The sequence below is a fragment of the Paroedura picta genome, chromosome 17, assembly GCF_049243985.1.
Source record: "Paroedura picta isolate Pp20150507F chromosome 17, Ppicta_v3.0, whole genome shotgun sequence".
Lineage (NCBI taxonomy): Eukaryota > Metazoa > Chordata > Lepidosauria > Squamata > Gekkonidae > Paroedura > Paroedura picta.
In genome coordinates this window covers 11,179,797-11,202,044 of record NC_135385.1, presented here as the reverse complement: position 1 = coordinate 11,202,044, position 22,248 = coordinate 11,179,797, and the positions used below count along the sequence as shown (strand labels likewise).

General features: G+C 50.4%; 1 protein-coding gene across 3 annotated transcripts in view; it reads left to right on the top strand.

Annotated features, from left to right (window-relative positions):
* Positions 1 to 8,028: 8,028 nt before the first annotated feature.
* The window catches only part of LMTK2 (lemur tyrosine kinase 2), a 53,513-nt gene continuing 39,293 nt past the window's right edge, over positions 8,029 to 22,248 (top strand). For all 3 annotated transcript variants that reach the window (XM_077316128.1, XM_077316126.1, XM_077316127.1), the window contains exon 1: positions 8,029 to 8,379. In XM_077316128.1, coding sequence (XP_077172243.1) covers positions 8,247 to 8,379 — 133 coding nt within the window. In that variant the 5' untranslated portion in view covers positions 8,029 to 8,246. The remainder of the gene's footprint in view (positions 8,380 to 22,248) is intronic.

Below are 22,248 nucleotides of genomic sequence, written 5' to 3'. Positions count from 1 at the left end.
CTGGAAAAGAGAAAAATTGTAGTCCATGAACATCCGGAGGATCACAGGTTGACTACCCCTGCTCTACTGGAGTCCTTGCTCTACTGGAGAAAAATTGAAGGCGGCAAGAAAAGAGGAGATGGACGTTTTCCTCTTGCAAGGTCCGGGCTGTCCATGATAAGGTCATTTTAAAGGCCATTAATTCCTAGAGCTGGCATTTTGGAAGAGACTTGATGGCACACCCACCTACCCTCTGCTGGCACCCCAGAGCTCTGTCACTCTGCTGTGATCCTTTGGCGGTCTGTGCCATCCCATCATCTCTCGGCCCAATGGAAGTCAAAGGGCTGCGGCAAGGACAGAATGGAAGAGAAGGGCCACCCTGCCCTCCACCGAAGAATTGTGGGATAGATGTGTGATTAGACACACACACACACACACACACAACAAGTAGTTGTAGGGTTTTCAAATTCTGACCCCCTTCTTTGTCATTTAAAGGATTCCTATAATGCATCACAAAAATGCTTGGAGAGAGAGAGACTACAATCCCTGGAATCTTTCAATTTTCTGCGGAGACATCCCTGGCAGGAAATGAATTTTTCAGTAGAGCTGCTGTCAGCAAAATTCCCCCCACGCTATAATCTCCGGCTGGGGGGATTGGCTGTCTGCTCAGAACGACTGTTCCTCTGCCACCTGGAACCAGAACAAAACGGGCAGGATTTCAAAGGGTGAGTTCCTTGGGACATTGGAACAGGGATCATCCTGGCACGAAAGACCCTCTGTGAATGCCAAGTAGCTTCCATGCGCCTGGGCAGCCACCGAGGAAACAGACAGGATTTCCTGAAGAGATACATGGAGGGGCTTTCAGATGACGTTTCTCAGGGAGGGTCCTTAGTGGGAGACAGCAATACGGCTATGCCACTGCCGGGGGGGGGGGGGAGACATGACTGAAGCAGTGATGTGTGATATTATGTAAGTATGCTCAGCATAAGAAGAAAAAGAAGAGTTGGTTCTGATATGACACCTTTCTCGTCCTGAAGGAGTCTCAAAGCGGCTTACAGTCGCCTTCCCTTTCCTCTCCCCACCACAGACGCCCTGTGAGGGAGGGGAGGCTGAGAGAGCCCTGAGATTACTGAAGAAGAAGAAGAGTTGGTTCTTATAGGCCGCTTTTCTCTACCCCAAGGAGTCTCAAAGCGGCTTACAGTTGCCTTCCCTTTCCTCTCCCCACAACAGACACCCTGTGAAGGAGGGGAGGTTGAGAGAGCCCTGAGATTACTGAAGAAGAAGAAGGGTTGGTTCTTATAGGCCACTTTTCTCTACCCGAAGGAGGCTCAAAGTGGCTTCCAGTCACCTTCCCTTTCCTCTCCCCACAACAGACACCCTGTGAAGGAGGGGAGGTTGAGAGAGCCCTGAGATTACTGAAGAAGAAGAAGGGTTGGTTCTTAGATGCCGCTTTTCTCTACCCGAAGGAGTCTCAAAGTGGCTTCCATTTGCCTTCCCTCCCTCTCCCCACAACAGACACCCTGTGAGGGAGGGGAGGCTGAGAGAGCCCTGAGATTACTGAAGAAGAAGAAGGGTTGGTTCTTAGATGCCGCTTTTCTCTACCCGAAGGAGTCTCAAAGTGGCTTCCATTTGCCTTCCCTTCCTCTCCCCACAACAGACACCCTGTGAGGGAGGTGAGAGGGGCCCGGGAGAACCGTGACAGGCCCAAGGTCACCCAATGGGCTACATGTGAAAGAAAAATAAGAGGGGGAGAACTGGAAGATCGCAGGAAAAAAAGGAAGCAATGGGGCAAAACCCAGCGACAAAAAGAAGGGGCAAAGGTAAATTCGAAAACACGTGGAGAAGGGAAGGGCGTTTGGTCGTGGCTGGGTGTTGAGCGTTCATTCAGGCAGCCCTGCGTTCATTCAGGAGAGCCCCCCTAAAGGATGAAGTAGCTACCAGCGAGGGACTCGGCTTGGCTGGAGGCAAGCTGCAGAACCTTGGATAGCGCCAGAGTTGACGGCTTTCAGGCAACTTAAGTGGGACGGGGGGGCAGGTTCAGGTCGATCTGGCCAGCTCTGCTCTGCATTCTGCGAGCCAGGAGAAATTTGTATATGGAACCTGGCAGCCCCACTGTGTCCTTTGCCCCCCTAGCAGCTGCTGTGGGGTGTTGCGTGATATTCTGTCCTTGAAAACTATTTGGAGAGTGGTATGTCAGTGGCTGCCTGTCTTGGCGATTAAAGCCTATCTCTGCTTCTTTCTTGAGCCATTCTCTGAATCTTAGTGCTTGGAGATGTCAGGGAATGATCTTAGCCTCCCTGCCCTGTTGTTGGTCCGCCGGAGGAACTGGTTGGCCCCTGTGGGAGACAGGATGCTGGACTAGGTGGACCCCTGGTCTGATACAGCAGGGTTCTTCTGATGGTGTAGGGCAGGGGTAGTCAAACTGCGGCCCTCCAGATGTCCATGGACTACAATCCCCAAGCGAATGCTGGCAGGGGCTCCTGGGAATTGTAGTCCATGGACATCTGGAGGGCCGCAGTTTGACTACCCCTGGTGTAGGGGTTAGGAGTGTGGACTTCTAATCTGGCGAGCCGGGTTTGATTCCTCGCTCCCCCACATGCAGCCAGCTGGGTGACTTTGGGCATGCCACAGCACTGAAAAAGCTGTTCTTACCGAGCTGTGATATCAGGGCTCTCTCAGCCTCACCCACCTCACAAGGTGTCTGTTGTGGGGAGAGGAAAGGGAAGGCGACTTTAAGCCGCTTTGAGACTCCTTCGGGTAGAGAAAAGCGGCATATAAGAACAAACTCCTCTTCTTGTGACTAATGAGGGTGACTTTTGAGCATCCAGAACCCACAGGCCATGATTACACAGTTCCGCTTCCATAGTTCATGGAAGCAGAAATTCAAATCCTAAGCTCTCCCTTTTGTCCCCTGCTTAACTAAAGGGTGTTTGGGATCTCTGTGACATCAGAGCAGCTAAGCCAATGGCAGCCATATGTGCTCTTCAGGGTGGGGAAGAGGAGGTCCTGCCCCCTCTTGCTACGGATTGCCCTCCCCTTCCTGTTCAGCTATTTATACTACTTGCACCCTGCTTTTCTCCCAGAAGATTCCCAAAGCGGCTTACAAAAACAGCACAAAACAGTTTACTATACAAAGTAGCTTTTAAAAAGTACAAACCGACTCGCAAAACAACACAACAGAAGACCCGTTTGCTCTGCTGAAACCCTGGACTGCAAGCACTGGCCGCCTTGAAGCTCTAGAAACAGCTGAACAGGGGAGGGCAATCCGTAGCAAGAGGACTCCCCACCCTGAAGACTTCCCTCCTTCAGGCCACCGAGACCAGAGCAAAGCCATTCAGCCACTCTGCCCTGGACAGCGTGCACCACCTGCATGGTTCCCCAGCAGAATCTGAATTGGGACCCAACTAAAGGCATGCTGAAGAGGGGGACAACTTACTTATTGCATCTTTAGAGGCCAGGACTAGGAGCCGTGGGTTCAAATAACGGGAAAGGAGGTGCCACTTAAATATCAGGAAGCGTTTCCTGACAGCGAGGGCTGTTCATGGGTGGAATATGCTGCCACGGAAGATGGTGGAGTCTCCTCGGTTGGATGTTTTTAGGAAGAGATTGGATGGCCACCTGCCAGGAGTGGGTGATTTTTAAGTCCCTGAGAAGGTGGGGGTAGACTGGATGGCCCTTTGGGGTCCAGCTCTGTGTGATTCTGATTCAATCCTGTCCCTCCAAAGGAGTGAAAAAGGGGGGGAGACAAAAAAAAAAGAATGAACAGAATATTTTAGCAGCTTTTTTGTTCCTTTTTGTTAACATGGATCTGTTAAAAATTCCTACAAGGTTTTTTTTTTTTTTAACTGCTGCGTGAAATGTCACCTGTCTCTGGAGAGACGGGTTTTCTTCTTGCGACTGCTCCTTGGCTTTCATCTTCCTTTAGCCTCACAATAGCTTGCTAGTAGGGTCAGTTTTTCTTGAAACACTCCCCATCATTTTCTGTTCTGGTTTCCAGATGCTGTCAAGAGTGGAGATGCGTAATGATTTGAGAAGGCACAACGCTGGGAACAAGGCCCGTCCTTCAGAAGCCGAAGGTGTTGAGCGTCAAAATCCAAATGGAGATGTTCACGCCCGAGTCCGTTCGTAAAAGCCTAGACATCACATTTCACTGGGTATGTGTCCCTTTTCTACGGTGCAGATGTCCTGGATTTAATTAGTTGTTGATTCCATCAGAGTCCATGGGATCTTATAGCATTAGAATCATGGAGTCATAGAGTTGGAAGGGGCCATCTAGCCCCACCCCCTGCTCAATGCAGGATCAGCCTCAAGCATCCAGGAGAAGCATCTGTCCAACCGCTGCTTGAAGTCCACCAGTGAGGGGGTGCTCCCCACCACCTTAGGCAGCCCCTCCCACTGCTGAACTAGACTCCTAGAATCCTAGAGTGGGAAGGGGCCTTAGAGGCCATCTAGTCCCACCCCCTGCTCAGTGCAAGATCAACCTCAAGCAGCCAGGAGAAGCATCTGTCCAACCGCTGCTTGAAGACCACCAGTGAGGGGGAGCTCACTACGTAGCATCATAGAGTTGGAAGAGACCAAACAGGCCAACTAGTCCCACCCCCTGCTCAATGCAGGATCAGCCTCAAACATCCAGCTGTTGCTTGAAGACCACCAGTGAGGGGGAGCTCCCCACCTCCATAGGCAGCCCATTCCACTGCTGAACTACTCTGATCTTACTGGTACCATTCGACATGAAGTTTAAGCCCATGCCTGTGGGTCTTTCCCTCTGCCACCAACAGGAAGGGCTCCCTGCTCCAAGCGACCACCTTTCAGATCCTTCAAGAGAGCCATCCTGTCCCCTCTCAACCTCCTCTTCTCCAGACTGAACATTCCCAAGTCCCTCCGCCTTTCCTCACAGGGCTTGGTCCCCATGACCCAAATCATCCTTCTGCACTTTCTCCATGCTTCCTCTGATGCAATAAACGGAGGTATAGATTGACGGAGGAACGAGCTTTCAGTACACACAAGTACACCTGAAGCTGCATGCCAAGCAGATGCTCTATCCCTGAGCCCTTCTTCTTGCCTCATACTGACTCAGGCCTCTGGCCCACTAAGGTTAGTGTTTACTCAGACTGGAAGCCGCTTTCTGGGGTCTGGGGATGAATTCTTCCCCATCACCTCCTGCCTGGTCCTTTTAACTGGAGATGCCACTGGGGACTGAACCAGGAACCTTCTGCATGCCAAGCAGAGGATCTACCTCTTAGCTGCCATCCCGAGATATTTCAGAAGAAGCGCGGAGGGGATTAAGTTCTGAAATCCTGGCGGTTCTGTATAGAGTATGTTTATGATAAAATTAAAACTATCCAGCAGGGAATGGCTGGCCAGAGGTCACCCAGCAGGCTTCATGAAAGCCTGAAGACCAGACCAATGTCCTGGTCATCCCGCTGACCGCCAGGCCACACTGACTCCTTCCACGCCGCCTTTGCATGCGTCAGGCGCTGGACTTGCCTTTCCTGCACAAGCCGCTGCTGAGAAGTCTTGAAGTTAATGTAAAAGCAGTAAAACGCGCTGCTTCCCCGAGCTGATCCAATTAACCCGGTCTAAAAAAAGAAAAATTTCTGAAACACTTCCCACACACAACAGCGGCGGAAACCGTGTGGCAGCGATAGCAGCGCATAATTAGGAAGCATGCAGCTGTTCGGTTAGATAACCTCCTTTTTGGACAGTCCCCCCCACCCCACAGCATTTCTTCCATCTGGGTAGATAGAACTAGGCGGAAATTTTGGAAGCCCTCTTTTTCTTTTTTTTGCACTGTGAGCCATGTATTTAGTCTGCGTTTTTTGCATTTCATACCAACTCGGAGGAATATCAGTGGGTTGTAGCTGCCAATAGCAAATGCAGAAAGCAGAGGTTTGCCATTCCCTTCCCCAGTCATGACCGTTTACCCCCCAGCAAGCTGGGGACTCATTTGACCGACCTCGGAAGGATGGAAGGCTGAGTCCACCTTGAGCCGGCTGCTGGGATCGAAGTCCCAGCCTCATGGGCTTCAGACTGCATGTCTGCTGCCTTACCACTCTGCGCCACAAGAGGCTCTTTCTAAAACATAGTAAAGGTAAAGGTATCCCCTGTGCAAGCACCGAGTCATGACCCGGTGCTTGCACAGGGGATACCTTTACCTTTATGTTTTAGAATCTCCAGATATCGGCTTGATTCAGCCACTCGTCCATCGCCTTGACCCACCATCACTCCAAGCCCCCCAAAGGACAGCCTTGTCTGTTCCACCCACACACCACAAATACTTTCCTAGCCCAGGTCACGTTGACACCAAAATGAAATCCCCGTGTCAGTCAGTCAGATCTTTATTATGGTCATAGACCAGCATAACACCTGGGCCTTCTGAATTGGGTTTTTGAAGACTCACTGGTGGTCTTGAAGCAGGGCAGATACATATCCTGGATGCTTGAGGCTGATCCTGCACTGAGCAGCGCATTGGACTAGATGGCCTGCATGGCCCCTTCCCACTCTAGGATTCTAGGAGTCTAGTTCAGCAGGGGAATGGGCTGCCTAAGGAAGTGGGGAGCTCCCCTTCACTGACAATCTTCAAGCAGAGGCTGGATAGATCCTTCTCCTGGATGCTTGAGGCTGATCCTGCATTGATGTATTGATGTGCTGGTTGGCCCCTTCCAACTCTAGGATTCTATCACTTGAGATTCTTGCTGCAGTCTAATAGGAATCGAGAGTTGGGACCGTGGGAAGAAATGCTGAGTTCTGAGCCCGTTGTACTCCTCAAAGCCCATTGACACAAAGCCCTGAAACATTCTTCAGTGGTGTGATTGTACAGGATGCCGTTGGGAAGACGAGGGAGGGGCCCTGCTGATGAACGTTTTGAGTGTTTGGAGTGCAACAAATACCCATAATTGCATCTCCACACACACTAAATGGTTGTACAACTGCAAAGTATTGGGTTTCTTTAATCAATGTTAAGGCAAAATATTATACTTGTAAAGTTTTTACACGTTGTCGTAAAATGGATATAACCGTGACACATATAATTACAGGACAAAGTCGAAGTCCAGGGGCACCTTTAATCACGGCCAAGTTTTAGTCAAGGTGTGAGCTTTCGTGTGCTTTCCTCCGAGGAAAGCACACGAAAGCTCACAACCTGGCGGTGCAGAGTGCACTTGTGTGTGCATTGCACACTCCCCCCCCCGAGGAAAGCACGTGAAAATTCACACCTTGACTTTGCAGGGCGCACTTGCGTGCGCATGACACACTTCCTCCGAGGAAAGCACATGAAAACTCACACCTTGACAATGCAGGGTGGACTTGCATGTGCATTGCACACTCCCCTCCCCCCGAGGAAAGCACGTGAAAACTCACACCTTGACTTTGCAGGGCGCACTTGCGTGCGCATGGCACACTTCCCCTGAGGAAAGCACCTGAAACCTCACACCTTGACCCAAACTTATTTGGCCTTTAAAAGTGTACCTGGACTCTTAATTTTGTTCTGCTACTTCGGGCCAACAAGACGGCCCACCTAAATCAACATATAAAAACTATGCATGCACATCTATATGCAGGGTGCCCTATTTGTGAGTGCTAAATATTATTTCCCTGCCGCGACGCTAATTCTCGCCTATGCGTAATGCGATTATATAAGACGCGGTATCCGCGATGCATCTTCCCCTAGCAGGATCGCGGCGCAATTGCAACCGCGCATGCGCAGACGCATTTCTTACCACTCCGACAGTGCGCATTTAATTTTGCGTGGATACTTCCACGCCCTAGTCCGAAGCCTCCGCCGTGGGCCGTGTCCATTTTGAAAAAAAAAATAATGATTTTAACGATGAGGTATCGATTAACCCTTAAACCCCAGCCCGGCGCCGGCCTCCGGGAGCGAACCTGGTTGGCCGGCTCGACCCGTCTATCACCGCTCCCGGTCCCGCCCCCTCTCGCGCGCGTTCCCTTCCTCGGCGCCGCCCCTTTTCTCCCGCGGGCGAGCGGATCGCGCGGCGATTGGCCGCCGGCCGGCGTCACTCCTCCGCCCGGCCCCGCCCCGCCTCCTCAGGTAGCCCGGAAGATGGCGGCGAGGCGAGGGGTCGCGGCCGTTGCGGCCGGCCGGGCGGCGTGAGGGGAGCCGAGCGGGCGGCGCGGCAGGAGCCGATGCGCTGCGCGGGTTGAGGGCGGCCGCCGGCTGGCCTGGCGGAGGGCGGCGCTGAGGAGAGAGAGAGAGAGAGCGCGCGCACGAGAGAGAGAGAGGGGCAGCGCGCGGAGAGACCCCGGCGGGCATGCGCGGGAGGCGGCGGCGGCGGGAGGGGCGCTCGCCCCCTTGGAACGGCCCCGCACCGGCCCTCCCCGTCCTGCTCATGCTCCTTCTCGCGGCCGACGCCGCCGCCGCCCCACTTCCGCCAGCAGGTGTCGGTAAGGCCCGCGGGGGGGGGGGGGGAGGGAGGGAGGAGGGGGCTCAGGGCGGCCTGGCTGGGGAGGGGGGGAGAGAGGCTGGGCCACAGGCAACCTGGCAGGTAGGGGGGGAGTGGGAAGGGCTGGGCCACAGGGCATCACCTGGCCTAGTTGCATCGGCACAACAACCCTGTGAGGGAGGGAAAGGTCAGAGGGAATGGATGGGTCAAAGTCGACCAGTGTGCGTCCTTCTGCTTTCATCCCCACAACGACCCTGTGAGGGAGGGGGAGAGGGGAATGGCTGGGCCAGAGGGCATCACCTGGCCTAGTTGCATCCGCACAACGACCCTGTGAGGGAGGGGGAGAGGGGAATGGCTGGGCCAGAGGGCATCACCTGGCCTAGTTGCACCCCCACAACAACCCTGTGAGGGAGGGAAAGGTCAGAGGGAATGGATGGGTCAAAGTCGACCAGTGTGCGTCCTTCTGCCTTCATCCCCACAACGACCCTGTAAGGTAGGGGGAGAGGGGAATGGCTGGGCCAGAGGGCATCACCTGGCCTTGTTGCATCCCCACAACAGCCCTGTAAGGGAGGGGGAGAGGGAATGGCTGGGTCAGAGTCGACCTCTTTGCCCCTCCACATTGGATCCTCACATCAACCTTGTGAGGGAGGAGGTGAGGGAGCAACTGGCCTAAAGTAAACCAGTGTGCATCAGGCTTCTGGCCCCTGCTTGTTGCATCTCCACAACAACCTTGTAAGTTAGGGTGAGTGGTAATGGCTGGGTCAGAGTCAACTAGAGCGCATCATAGTCCCTGCCCACAACAACCCTGTGAGGGAGGGTAGGGTCAGAGTGAATGGCTGGGCCAAAGTCAGCCAGTGTGTGTTGTGGTCCTTGCCCCTCCTCAGTCTTGTGAGTGGGAATGTTTGGGCCAAGGCCAGCTATTGTGTATCATGGTTCTTCCCCCTCCTCATCTGATCCTCACAACGACCCAGTGAGGTAGGCTAGGCTGAGATGGAATGGCTGGCTCCAAGTTACCCAGTATCTGTGAAGTAGGGCGAGAGAGAACGGCTGGGTCAAAGTCAACCAGTGGGCATCATGCATCTGAGCCTTCCTCATTTGTCTTCCACGACAACCTTGTGAAATAGGGTAGGGTGAGAAGGAACAGCTGGACCAGAGTCAGCCAGAGTGCATCATGGTCCTCGTCCCTCCTCTTTTCTTCCCCACAACAACCCTGTGAGGTGAGGAAAATGTCTGTTGGATCAAACCTTTAGTATAGAAGGACTCCCTACAACTACTGCCATCCTCATGCAGCAAACTGTTGAATGGTTTTGTGGGGAGAAGGGGCTGGAATAACTACATCTAAAAGTGATATTCTCGGTAGCAATAGAAGATTTAGGAGATAAACAAGGAAGGCTGGGTGATTTTTTTAAGTTGTCATGGTTCTGTGGAATTACCTCCAGTTGACCTCTTTTTACCCACATTGAATGTTTTTGTCAAAACTGGATCAAGGTCAAAATTAGATTTACTCTGTACCGCGAATAATTACAGTTAACTAGTTAACTATATATTCCCCACGAAATCCTATGCAATTTTCATAAAACCCTCCATGAAAATCACTAATATGGTTCCTTGAAATGATTTAAATGCTATTTTATACACCCGCTGGGCCAACGCCTCCTTCTTGGGGAACAGGTGCAAATGTAGAAGCTGCCATAAAGAAGGTGTAATAAAAGATAATAAATACACTCAAATTAAACAGCCCTCTCAGTCAAGCCCCTGCCTGAAGGCTCAAGGTAGACTGCCTAGTCTGAAATAACATAGTAAGAAAAGAAATGGGGAAAAAGAAAAATCGACTCTGACAGTCTTATGGATACTCAGAAAAAAACCCAAAGATTTAATCAAAGAAATACAAGAAAGCAGACAGCTGTCAAACTCTTAATGTAGCTCATTCCCCCAAAAGGGGAAATTGACAAAAGGGGTAAATTCCACCACAAAAAAAAAAAAAAAAACAAGAACTTGAGGAAAACAAGTGAAATTAACTAGCAAAAACAAAACAAGTAAGTTAGGCCAAAAATGGAGCTAATATTGTGAGAAAACAAATACCAAGCTCAGCCCTGGGCATCCTGCATTCCATTATTGAGAAGTTGAAAGGGTTACCTCACATAACATCAGTAAGGTCATCTGCCTAATATGTTCCTCCCCAGTGCTTCCGAGAGAATTCAGAGCAGCCTCCCTGGTTCAGTGGCCCAAACTCACCCAGTGTGTGTCACGGTTCTTCCACTCTATATTCGATCCTCCCAGTGAGGTGGGGTAGGCTGAAATGGAGTGGCTGACTCCATGTTACCCAGTATCCTCCATGGCTCTTCCCCTTCTAATTTCACCCTCCAAAGAAAGATAGGCCGAGATGGAATGGCTGGTTTGAGGTTGTCCAAAGTCCATCCCTTTTGATCCTCGCAGCAGCCTTGTGAGGTAGGCCAGACTGCGGAAGCATGGCTGGCCCCAAATCACCAGTATATCTGATGGTTCTCTCCCTCCGTCGATCCTCACAACAACCCTGTGAGGTAGGTGAGGCTGAGGGAGAGCAACCGGACCCGAATTGACCAGGAAGCCTTGTTCGTTGCTCTCTTTTCCTCTCTTTTATTCTCCCAACATCCTCTTGGGTTGAGTTTGATCCCTGGCCTCACCATTCTGACTACCCACGAAACAATAAATAACAAGGCTGCTTTTTTTTTTTTTTCAAAAACAAGACTGAGCGAGCAAGTTCTAGGTATCTCCGCCTTGCAGATGAGGAAGTAGACGCATTGTGTTTGCCACGGTGCCAAGCTGGGCTAGTTTTTGGGAAGTCCCTGGTCGGAGCTCAGGGAAAGAGGATTGTTGGGAAAGGAAATGACCCGCTTCCCAGACTTTTCCTGATCTAATTTCTGCCTCCTGAATTGTGCCGCTTCAGTCCGCTGGCGGAGGAGGACGGAGAATCAGCTTTCAACGTGCCTCTCAAAATTCCCTTCAGACAGAAAATCAGAGCACCACAAGCCAAGGAATAGGATTTGTCTTCCTGCGGGGCTAGTGCAGGGTTAGTCAAACTGCGGTCCTCCAGATGTCCATGGACTACAATTCCCATGAGCCACTGCCAGCATTCGGAAGATGACGGAGAATCAGATTTCAATGTGCCTCTCAAAATTCCCTTCAGACAGAAAATCAGAGCACCACAAGCCAAGGAATAGGATCTGTCTTCTTGTGGGTCTAGCATTCACTGGCAGGGGCTCATGGGAATTGCAGTCCATGGACATCTGGAGGGCCGCAGTTTGACTACCCCTGGTCTAGTGTGCTGCAGACATGTAAATGCCCACAGATCAATAGCCAAGCATGCTTGTTTCCCTCCCTATGAAGGTGGTCTTCCCAGCCTGAACGGAACGTTGTTCTCATGACGTGAAGATACGTGACAGGGGAGGGAAGCATAATTGAAGGAGAGGAAGATTGCTTGTTGGGGATACCCCCACTTTTCATGACCCAGCTTGGTGTGGTTAGGAGCGCCAACTTCTAATCTGGAGAGCTGGGTTTGATTCCCCGCTCCTCCTCCACATGTAGCCAGCTGGGTGACCTTGGGCTCGCCACAGCGCTGATAAAGCTGACCGAGCAGTAATATCAGAGCTCTCAGACTCATCTACCTCACGGGGTGTCTGTTGTGGGGAGAGGAAAGGGAAGGCGATCGCAAGCCGCTTTGTGACTCATTCGGGGAGAGAAAAGCGGCCAACTCTTCTTCTTCCAAAGGGATTCCAAAGCGGCTTACAATCACCTTCCCTTCATTTCCCCACAACAGACACACTGTGAGGGAGGTGGGGCCGAGAGAGCTCTGACAGGACCGCTGTGTGAGAACAGCACTAACAGGACTGTGACTAGCCCAAGGTCAGCCAGCTGGCTGCATGTGAAGGAGCGGGGAATCAAACCCGGCTCACCAGATTAGAAACCGCTGCTCTTAACCACGGCACCAAACCGGCGACCGGACGGTAGTTTTCTCACCGAGTTCAGTCGGAACTGGAACCGAAACAATAAGGAAATAGGAGGTGCAGTTCACCTTGAAACTATGCCCGTGTTATTGGCCTGTGTCCTGAAAATAAAGAAGCTATTTTTAAAAAATAGAAAGCCTTTTTCCCCCCCTGCTTTTTACAGAAATGCCTTACAGTTTACAGATGGCGATATCACTTTTCTGTGCTTCATATTCACTTGGCAAACATTCTGAGGAGGAGGAGGAGGCGGCCCCAGTGTCTTCAGCAGCTGTATGAATTTCAGTAGTTCAAATTTGTCATCAGGAGGAGGAGGAGGAGGGCTGCAGGAAGCTGCAGTAGCTGAAATTCTGCCCAGAAGGACGCTTTCTGCATTTGGTCCGGCACTGGCAGTCTTCGTGGCTGCTGCAGTCGATCTCCGCTGATTCATCCAGACGGTCAGGCTCCGGCCAGGTATCCAAAGGGCGTTTCCACATGACTCTGAAGAGCACCTTTGAGCCTTTCTGGATGCTGCGGGTTAATGTGTGCGCGGTTAATGGGGAACAGATGCCAAAAAGTATTTTCCATCTGATGCGTCTGCAGCGCAGGCCCAGAAAACGGGGGAAAAGCCCCCCTTGGTTGGATTCTTGCGAAAACAAACATTTATGAACTGATCCCCCTTAACAGATTCCGGGAACGTGCCCGGAGGATCAGATTTTCATCTTTTGTGATGGGCGTTGGGGGCAGAGGGAATAGCCTCTTAGCCTTCCCAGCAGAAGGAGCTCAGCTTCCCGTGCGTCTAAATTCGGAAAGGAAGCTTTCAGGTTAGATGTTAAGGGGGTGCCTCTTCAGAATTCTGCCTGGTGGGAGGCAGACCAGGGAGCCCCCGCAGAGTATGTGGACGTTGAAAGAACATATTTCTTATAAACAAGATTACAGCCTTCTAATCTCAAGAGACATTCAAGGGGGAAGCCGGGTTGGCCTGAAGCCGCAGGACAAATCTAGAGTCCAGCGGCAACCTTTAAGACCAGCAAATTTTGATTTCGTGTGCGTGCACACTTTTTCTGATACTATGTCGTGGAACGGGAGAGATCAGTTCAGACTTACAGGCAAAGCGCGAGAGTGAATTTACACACAACATAGGGAAAATGGTCCTTGTTCACAAAACGTTTCCCTTGCAATTCCGTCTCAATCCAAATGGCTGTTTTTTTTCCGTATTCCTCTCTGGCAATTGTGAACCATTTTCATTATGCTGTATGCAAATCTACGCCCACATTTTGCCTGTAAGCCTGAACTCATCTCTTCCATTCCGGGACATGGTGTCGCAGGCAGTGTTTGCGCACACACGAAAGCTCATGCCTCAAATCAAACTTTGTCGGTCTTAAATTTGTTCTTTTTTTTTTTTCAATATATACAAGTTTTTTTATTTTCATAAAGATAGAAATATAGGATGCAGTATGAATTATTAATACGAAGAACAGTAAAATATAATCATCATTTGAAAATGTACGACCCCACATTAACTACACAATGATATGAACTTTTGCCCAAAGCTTATAAACTTGTTAACGTTTGAGTCTAAGATTTCCACTACATTTAAGAAAAGAGGCCTATTTAGATATACAAAAGAGAAGTTGTTAATAATCAACTTACTTAAGAGATCGTGGACCTCACGTTAACTGCTTGACACAATCGAAGAGCTGTCCTGACAGATATATCTAGGTTTAAGTCTTAAATTTGTTCTGACCCTTCTGTCATGGAATACTTAACCACCCTCAGCCCGCCCCTCATTCTGGCACCCCCTAACGGTTCATGTTATTTGAAATTCCCCTTTCGGTGAAGAGATTGGGGGTAGGAAGCAATGGCGGGGTGGAGTTGGGGGGTAGTTGAAGGAGGAATGAGAAGGGATGCAGATCAAACGTTTGAAGATGGGGTCTCTGGCACGACTGGTCAAAGAGGACCTTGCTTAGCAGGGCTGATCTTCACCCAGAACCAGAGTTGGCAGAAGACTTGCAAGTAGGGATGTGCACTTTTGCCGCACTGTGTTACTGGCCTCCTATGCACCGCCTCGGGCTTTGGCGATTGCCAAGATGGCCGTGCCGCACCAAAGCGCACATCCCTACTTGCAATTTTTGGCGAGTTAGACTGCCGGGGATGTGAACTGGACCCAAACTACAGTACAGATCCTTCCTCATGGCTTTTCCCCTCCTGGATATTGCTTTTTGTGTTGCCCAGCATCTGGCTTCTTCCTCACCCGAAAAGAGGTTGTCACCTCTGCGCTCGAGACAGCGCTTGGACGCTTTTTCGTGGGTGCATGATGGGATTCGTGTTTCCTTGGCAAGCGTTTGTGCTAGGATGGAAGCTGTAAGACGTCTGAGGAAGAGTGCCTGCACTCGAAAGCTCACGCCCTGAATAAATCTTTGTTGGTCTTCAAGGTGCCCCTGGACTCTGATTTGATTGTGCTGCTTCAGACCAACATGGATACCCATTTGAATCTATGCATATGCTGGGTTAAGCAGCTCCCTTGAGACCCACAGTTTATATGGCTCGTTCATGTGCTCCTGTGACCCCCTCCCAGCTTTGAGTTTCCGCTTGGGTTCTTCTTGACCCAGGCTTGAATTTTGAGCTTGAGGCTCATTCTGTGCTGTAAGAAGGCCCTCTTGTTACTAAAATCCCCTTCCCTCTGCTTTTTGACTTCCACTGCTCATCCCTTGCTTCCTGCCAATTCCATAACACTGAAGATGCTTTAAAACTAGACGGTTTCTTTTCCTTCCGTGGACCTCGTGTTACAATATGGCCCTGTTGGCTCCAGGTGAGCTCCCTAATTTAATCTTCACGACTTCTTCCGTTTGAAATACATCTGTTTTGCCCCATCCCGAGACTGTTCTGAGCAGAATGCATGCAGTGCCAGCAGGATGCTGGAAAGTTTGTGTCAAAATGGCCTGAAAGTTATCCCATCCCTGTTTAACCCTGGTGTTTACGAACCAGTCCAAAGAAGAGAGGCTTACAGTGTTGCTGGGAAAATATTAAAATACCGACTTTGTATCTGCGGGGAAAGGAAGTTCTGACTCTGGTCGCGTAGATTCTGAGAGGTCCTCCAGATGTGCCCTTGCTGTTCAGGCGTAGTAAACAGGCATTGATAAAATTTGGGATGGTTCCGCCAAAAGGTGGCCAAAGGGGCATTAAGTGAAGGGGCTGGTGTCGTGGTTAGGAGTGCGGACTTCTAATCTGGCATGCTGGGTTCGATTCCCCGCTCCCCCACATGCAGCCAGCTGGGTTACCTTGGGCTCGCCACGGCACTGATAAAACTGTTCTGACCGGGCAGTGATATCAGCTCTCTCTCAGCCTCACCCACCTCACAGGGTGTCTGTTGTGGGGAGAGGAAAGGGAAGGTGACTGGAAGCCGCTTTGAGACTCCTTCGGGTAGAGAAAAGCGGCATATAAGAACCAGCTCTTCTTCTTCTTCAGTAATCTCAGGGCTCTCTCAGCCTCCCCTCCCTCACAGGGTGTCTGTTGTGGGGAGAGGAAAGGGAAGGCGAATGGAAGCCGCTTTGAGCCTCCTTCGGGTAGGGGAAAGCGGCATATAAGAACCAGCTCTTCTTCTTCTTCTACGGCCCAACGGTTCTGCTAGGCAGTTCTCATTGCTAGGATAACCACTGCAGACTTGAGCTGCGCTTAATGTCAAAATAATCCATGGCTGGATCTTTCCGCTTCATTTCCAGCTGCAGGGAGCCATGGCTTCCCATTTCTTGAGCGGCCATTTGCCAAGAAACTCCTGTAGCGCATGCAGCATGTGTGCCGTGCTGGCCGTGCGGCTCCTTTCCCCCTGTACGAAGGCTTCCGAGTTCTGCATCTCCCCGGTGGCGTTTCTGCGGGGAAATGGCGAGGGCTGGGAGCGGTGGCCAAATCGAGATTGACCGCTGCTCCCGCCTCTGCCACGCTGAGGCTGTCTGCCCTCCACTTTTCTTCTGTTGCGCCACCAAGAATGGGTGACCTGTGGCAGCAGAGCGGGTTATAATAGACTTTGCTCCCTCTTCCGTTAAGGAAAGCGGGAGATTGGACTGCTGCATAGCCGGGCCCTGCGGTGCCCGTTGTACCGTAGCTACGTGTTCAACAGCCAGCAAACGGTCGGTGGGCGGCTGAGAGCAGCCACTGGCAGCATATTCTCCGGGTTTACCGTTTGCCTACCCGCGTGGCGATTGATTATCATTTGGACACACTGGAATATCTGCGTCTTTCCTTAAAGGCCAACCTTTAGGGAGTCAGAGCACCCTTTAGCAGATATCTTTGACTTTTGGAAGTTCGACGCCCTGGAAGTCTTTCTGTTCTCCGAGTGGCTACACGGCCGGCCCCCTGAAATTGCGTATCGCTTTGTGAATTGTGGAGTTTTGTGAGCCAGCAAGGTGTCCTGCTCCTGCCGTCCAGAGTTCTGTAGGTTGCGAATAGTGTGGGAAGGGGGCTTTTGTCTCTCTGTGGGCCTTCTTGTCGCCTCGCTAGTCTCCAGATGTCCATGGACTACAATTCCCATGAGCCCCTGCCAGCACGCTGGCAGGGGCTCATGGGAATTGTAGTCCATGGACATCTGGAGGACCACAGGTTGACTACCCCTGCACTAGTCAACTAAGCATTGAATATTGCCTGTTTGCAGCCTGTGAAGCAAAAGGGATGTGCAGTAGCTGGCATACCTGGAACAGGGCCGGGGTTGCGATGCATTCGCAGAGAATCTACACCCGGAAGGTTGTCCTGCTATATTCCAGAAACAGGACTTGCTTTGACCTCTTTGGGTAGGGCTGTACCACAGTCAGGTTTTAACCTTGAGCCTGTATATGTGAGTCATTTAACGTTTTTCCCTGTGCAACTCGCACCGGTCCTTTGTGATCAGACAGGCTGTACTGCATTGCCCAGGAAGGGCTGTTCTTCTCTTACCCGTCCAGTGGTGTGGGATGATAACATAAGAAGGCTGGTTGCTTTGTCAAAAGGCCAGCAGCTTCCCCTTTCCTCCTCGTGATGCTTTTCTGTGGATCTTAATATTATCTAGTGTTCATTGTAATATGATATTGGTGAGGTTTGTGAACAGCCCCTCCCCCCCAGCTAAAATTATTATTATTATTTATTAGATTTCTAGCTCTTGGAGACTGGCTCGCGGCGGGTTTGAGTAAACTAAGAGTATCCTACATTGGTCATGTTGAAGAAGAAGAGTTGGTTTTTATGCCCTGCTTTTCACCGCCCGAAGGAGTCTGAAAACGGCTTACAGTCGCCTTCCCTTCCCCTCCCTGCAACAGCTACCCTGTGAGGGAGGACCGCTCTGTGAGAACAGCACTGTCAGGACTGTGACTGGCTCCAGGCCACCCAGCTGTGGCTGCGTGTGGGGGAGCGGGGAATCAACGAGAAGACAAGAGTTACTGGAAAGGGCAACAACGGTAAGGAAAAGTTGAAGGCAGCCGGAAAAGAGGAAGGCCCAGCGTAAGACGGACTAAGTCAGGGAGGCAAGGCTGGAGAATGGCTGTTCACGGTAGGACATTTTGAAGTTCATTCGTTCATAGGGTGGTCAGAAATCAGAGGCACCTTGCCAGCATTGAACACACACCGGTGCGCACGCACAATGTTCACTGTAGTTGAGGGCGGGCCTGCTCTGTGTCCTGGAAACAAGGAGCAAATAATCAAGGTATGCCATGTTGCATACATCTACCTTAACGGTATGATCCCCCCCCATTTTATTGATAAACAGTGGCTCACTAGAGACCATGAAGGGGTTACAGGCCTATCAGGGGTAAGTGTTCCCCTAGAGATGGTACAGTAAGGAGAGAAGCTGGGTAGGGCATTCAGGCCGGCCCCTTCCTGCCTGAACTTCCATTTTCATAAACTGAACACTCATAAACTGAACTCAACTTCCTTGTTTAGTCTCAGCTAGCCAAGAGTGGACTCTCTGTTTCTCTAGTTTGCTGTGGTTCTCCACTATAATAAATAGCAAGTTACAGCTGCTATTTCCCATGTTTTCTTTTCCGTTCTAGCCTCCACTGTACTGTCGCTGACACCTTTGATGTATCACCCAGAAAAGGGGCTTGGTTCTTCGCCCAAGTCTGTTCCTTTTTCACAGATCTCTCGAAAAACAGAAGTGAAAATGAGTTCTGAACTTTTTCGCCCCGCTCTGCGGTTTATCCTCGACACTGTCGAGGTTGGCTGCGGTTAGAAATGACAAATGCTTTTCGAAACCCAAATTCTTGGCTCTCCCTGAAGATCTTGCAGTGTTTATGTTAGCTGTGCGGCAAGAATTATTGTGGCGTGGCTGACACCTCTAAAATTACGCTGTTTGCTCAGATGAAACATTCTTGCACCTGCTGGCCTGAACTTTGCAGCTTTTTTCCCTTTCTGGCCTTGTTACCTGAAATTTATGACTTGATCCCTAACATTGAACTTGGGACCCTTTGATGACAAGGTTGGTTAGGGAGGGACAACCAGGGCACCCAGGTTTGGATCCCTGCTCTGCCATGGGAGTTTGTTGGGGGATTTGGGGCCAGTCGTGTGCTCATGGCCTAGCCCGCCTCACAGGGTGATTGTGAGGATAAAAGGCAAGTGAAGAGAGTGATGTAAACTATTTTAGGTTTCTCATTAGGGAGAAAGGGGGGGCATCAGTGAAGTCAGCCAATCGGTAGCTTCTCCTTCAGTAGCCAAGAAGGTCCAGTCAGAAGCTGAAGTGAGCTAGAAAGAAAAGAATGCAGGGTGCTTTAGATCAGGGGTAGTCAACCTGTGGTCCTCCAGATGTTCATGAACTACAATTCCCATGAGCCCCTGCCAGCGTTTGCTGGCAGGGGCTCATGGGAATTGTAGTTCATGAACATCTGGAGGACCACAGGTTGACTACCCCTGCTTTAGATTATTTGTATTGTATGACACCTGTCAACCCCTCCCCTAAAAAAGCTCCCACTGCCTGCACCAACATAAGATTAATCCAGAGCCAATTAAAATAAGATTTTTAGTGGGTTTTCAGTCCATGATAAAAAGTCCGCGGCATCCGTAGCCTTGCCGTTCTATCCACTGTTGGTAGTCACTGTTGGAATCTGTTGCTTAACGCTACAGGTGCTTTATCATTTTCAGATGTTTCAAGCCACTGATGTGTTTATTTTTAGATTTCACATCTTTCTGCCGACCCGAGGCCCTGTTCAGCTTTGTAGAAAGTTTGATCTTGCCTGTTCATAGCTTCAGTCACCAGATTTAAATATCTGGAGATTGGTTGACTTTGCTGTTGGAATAGAAGGTGCTGATTTTCATCTTTGTCACTCCCACAATGTGAGCTAAAAGTTCTTTTGAACACACACACACACACACTCTCTCTCTCTCAAATCCCATGCCTCTTTCTTTTCGGAGCTGTTTCAAACCGATTTTAATGATCAGACTCTCTTCTATTTTTAAGAACAGCTATGTTAAGTCTTTGAGTCATTGCGAAGCACGGGGGAGAAAGCTGTCACAGGTTTCCAGCAGAAACATGTCTTTGTTTAAGTCCTGAAGAACATAATTAGCGTAGGGATAGGGAGGGGATACAAGATCCTCATGACATTATGTGTTGTTGTTGTTGTTGGGTGCGAAGTCGTGTCTGGCCCATCGCGACCCCCTGGACAATGATCCTCCAAGCCTTCCTGTCCTTTCCCATTCCCCGGAGTCCATTTAAGTTTGCACCGACTGCTTCAGTGACTCCATCCAGCCACCTCATTCTCTGTCGTCCCCTTCTTCTTTGACCCTCAATCGCTCCCAGCATTAGGCTCTTCTCCAGGGAGTCCTTCCTTCTCATGAGGTGGCCAAAGTCTTTGAGTTTCATCTTCAGGATCTGGCCTTCTAAGGAGCAGTCGGGGCTGATCTCCTCTAGGACTGACCGGTTTGTTCGCCTTGCAGTCCAAGGGACTCGCAAGAGTCTTCTCCAGCACCAGAGTTCAAAAGCCTCAATCCTTTGACGCTCGGCCTTCCTTATGGTCCGACTCTCACAGCCATACAGTGCAACTGGGAATACCAACTAGACGCACTTTCGTTGGCAGGGTGATGTCTCTGCTTTTTAGGTTGCTGTCTAGATTTGCCATAGCTTTCCTCCCCAGGAGTAAGCGTCTTTTAATTTCTTTGCTGCAGTCCCCACCTGCAGGGATCTTGCCAAATAAAATCTGTCACTACCTCCATTTCTTCCCCATCTATTTGCCAGGAATTCAGAGGGCCGAATGCCATGATCTTCATTTTCTTGATGTTGAGTTCCAAGCCAACTTTTGCATTCTCCTCCTTCACCCGCATCAACAGGCTCTTTAGTTCCTCTTCGCTTTCTTGTGTCCATAATTCCCCCCCAGAGATCATGTTTGTTATCTTGCTAGCTGAGTGTTTCTTTCCTTGCACATTCACTCATTTGTAATATTTATCATGGCCTCCCATGATGCCATAGTTCTGGAAGTTTTTTTGGCTGCCTAGTCCCCATGCTTGTATACCTTATGTGGTGGGGTGACAGCAATGAAGTGGAGCACAGTATAAGAAGGAGAGAAAGAGTTGTAGGACAGGGCTGACCAAATTGTGGCTCTCCAGATGTCCATGGACTACAATTCCCATGAGTCCTTGCCAGCACCGTGATAATTATAGTCCACCGACATCTGGAGAGCCACGGTTTGGACACTCCTGTGGGGAAGGCTGGGGTGGGCAACGTACAGGTGCTGTGAGGAGAAAACAATTCAGTCCCCTCAGGTGACAACCCAGCTGGCTACGTTTTGTGCTACCACCATAAAAATCTGATGCTCTAAAGTAGCATAATTTTAAGTTCTATTTCATGACCTGTTTTAAATTTCATGACCTGTTTTAAATTGTCTGCGCCTCTTGTGGCGCAGAGTGGTAAGGCAGCCATCTGAAAGCTTTGCCCATGAGGCTGGGAGTTCAATCCCAGCAGCCGGCTCAAGGTCGACTCAGCCTTCCCTCTTTCCGAGGTGGGTAAAATGAGTCCCCAGCTTGCTTGCTGGGGGGTAAACGGTAATGACTGGGGAAGGCACTGGCAAACCTCCCCGTATTGAGTCTGCCATGAAAACGCTGGAGGGCGTCACCCCAAGGGTCAGACATGACTCGGTGCTTGCACAGGGGATACCTTTAAATTGTATTATATCAAATGGCCATATTCTTTGGGTCTTTTATGTATTAACTTCGTATAACTTGGTCCGAACGAGTGTAATAAAGTTTGAACACTGAACACTAAACAATTCAGCGGTGCAGTTGATGAGGAGATGGGCAGAGAGTTCTTACAAACTGGAGCCTACAGGCGGAAGGATTCACAAAAAGCGACCCGCTCTGCTCTGTCACGATCCGCTAACCTGTGCTGTTCTTTCATAGCCAGCGTCCTTATCGGCAGGCAGGATGACGATGGTCACCGGGTAGGGATTTCGTTAAGGGAGCAGCTTCACAGCTCACATAAAGCTCTAGTCCGTATTAGAGGACACTGTAACAGCTGGGGTGCTATTGTTTGTCAAGGGAAAGGCCTAGTCACTTGGCAGCATTCCCCCGCCCGCCCCACACTGAACAAGATTATAATCACAACACATTCTTCCCTCCTGTAGTCCTTCCTTGGCTAATTTCTGGCTTTGCTTGTTTAGCCAGCGGACTCGGATTATTTGTTCCTTTGGGGGCCGGTTCAGCGTGTCCGTGCCGATGCGTTCTGTGCGGACGATTCCCGCAGCTTATTCCTCCATCCCAGACTCACGGGCTTCCTGAATTTATTCCCTAGCTCCCAAGGGGCAGTTTGCACAATAGGGTGGTTGCTCGTGACAGCGAGGCGTCCTGAATATTCTGTCACTGTTTTGGTCAAAGGTAGCATCATTCGTAGCTGAGCATTTATGTGGCTGTGCGTGGACGGTGTTCTTAGGGATAAGGTCCTCGCAAGAATGTTTGTGTAAAGAGCCATC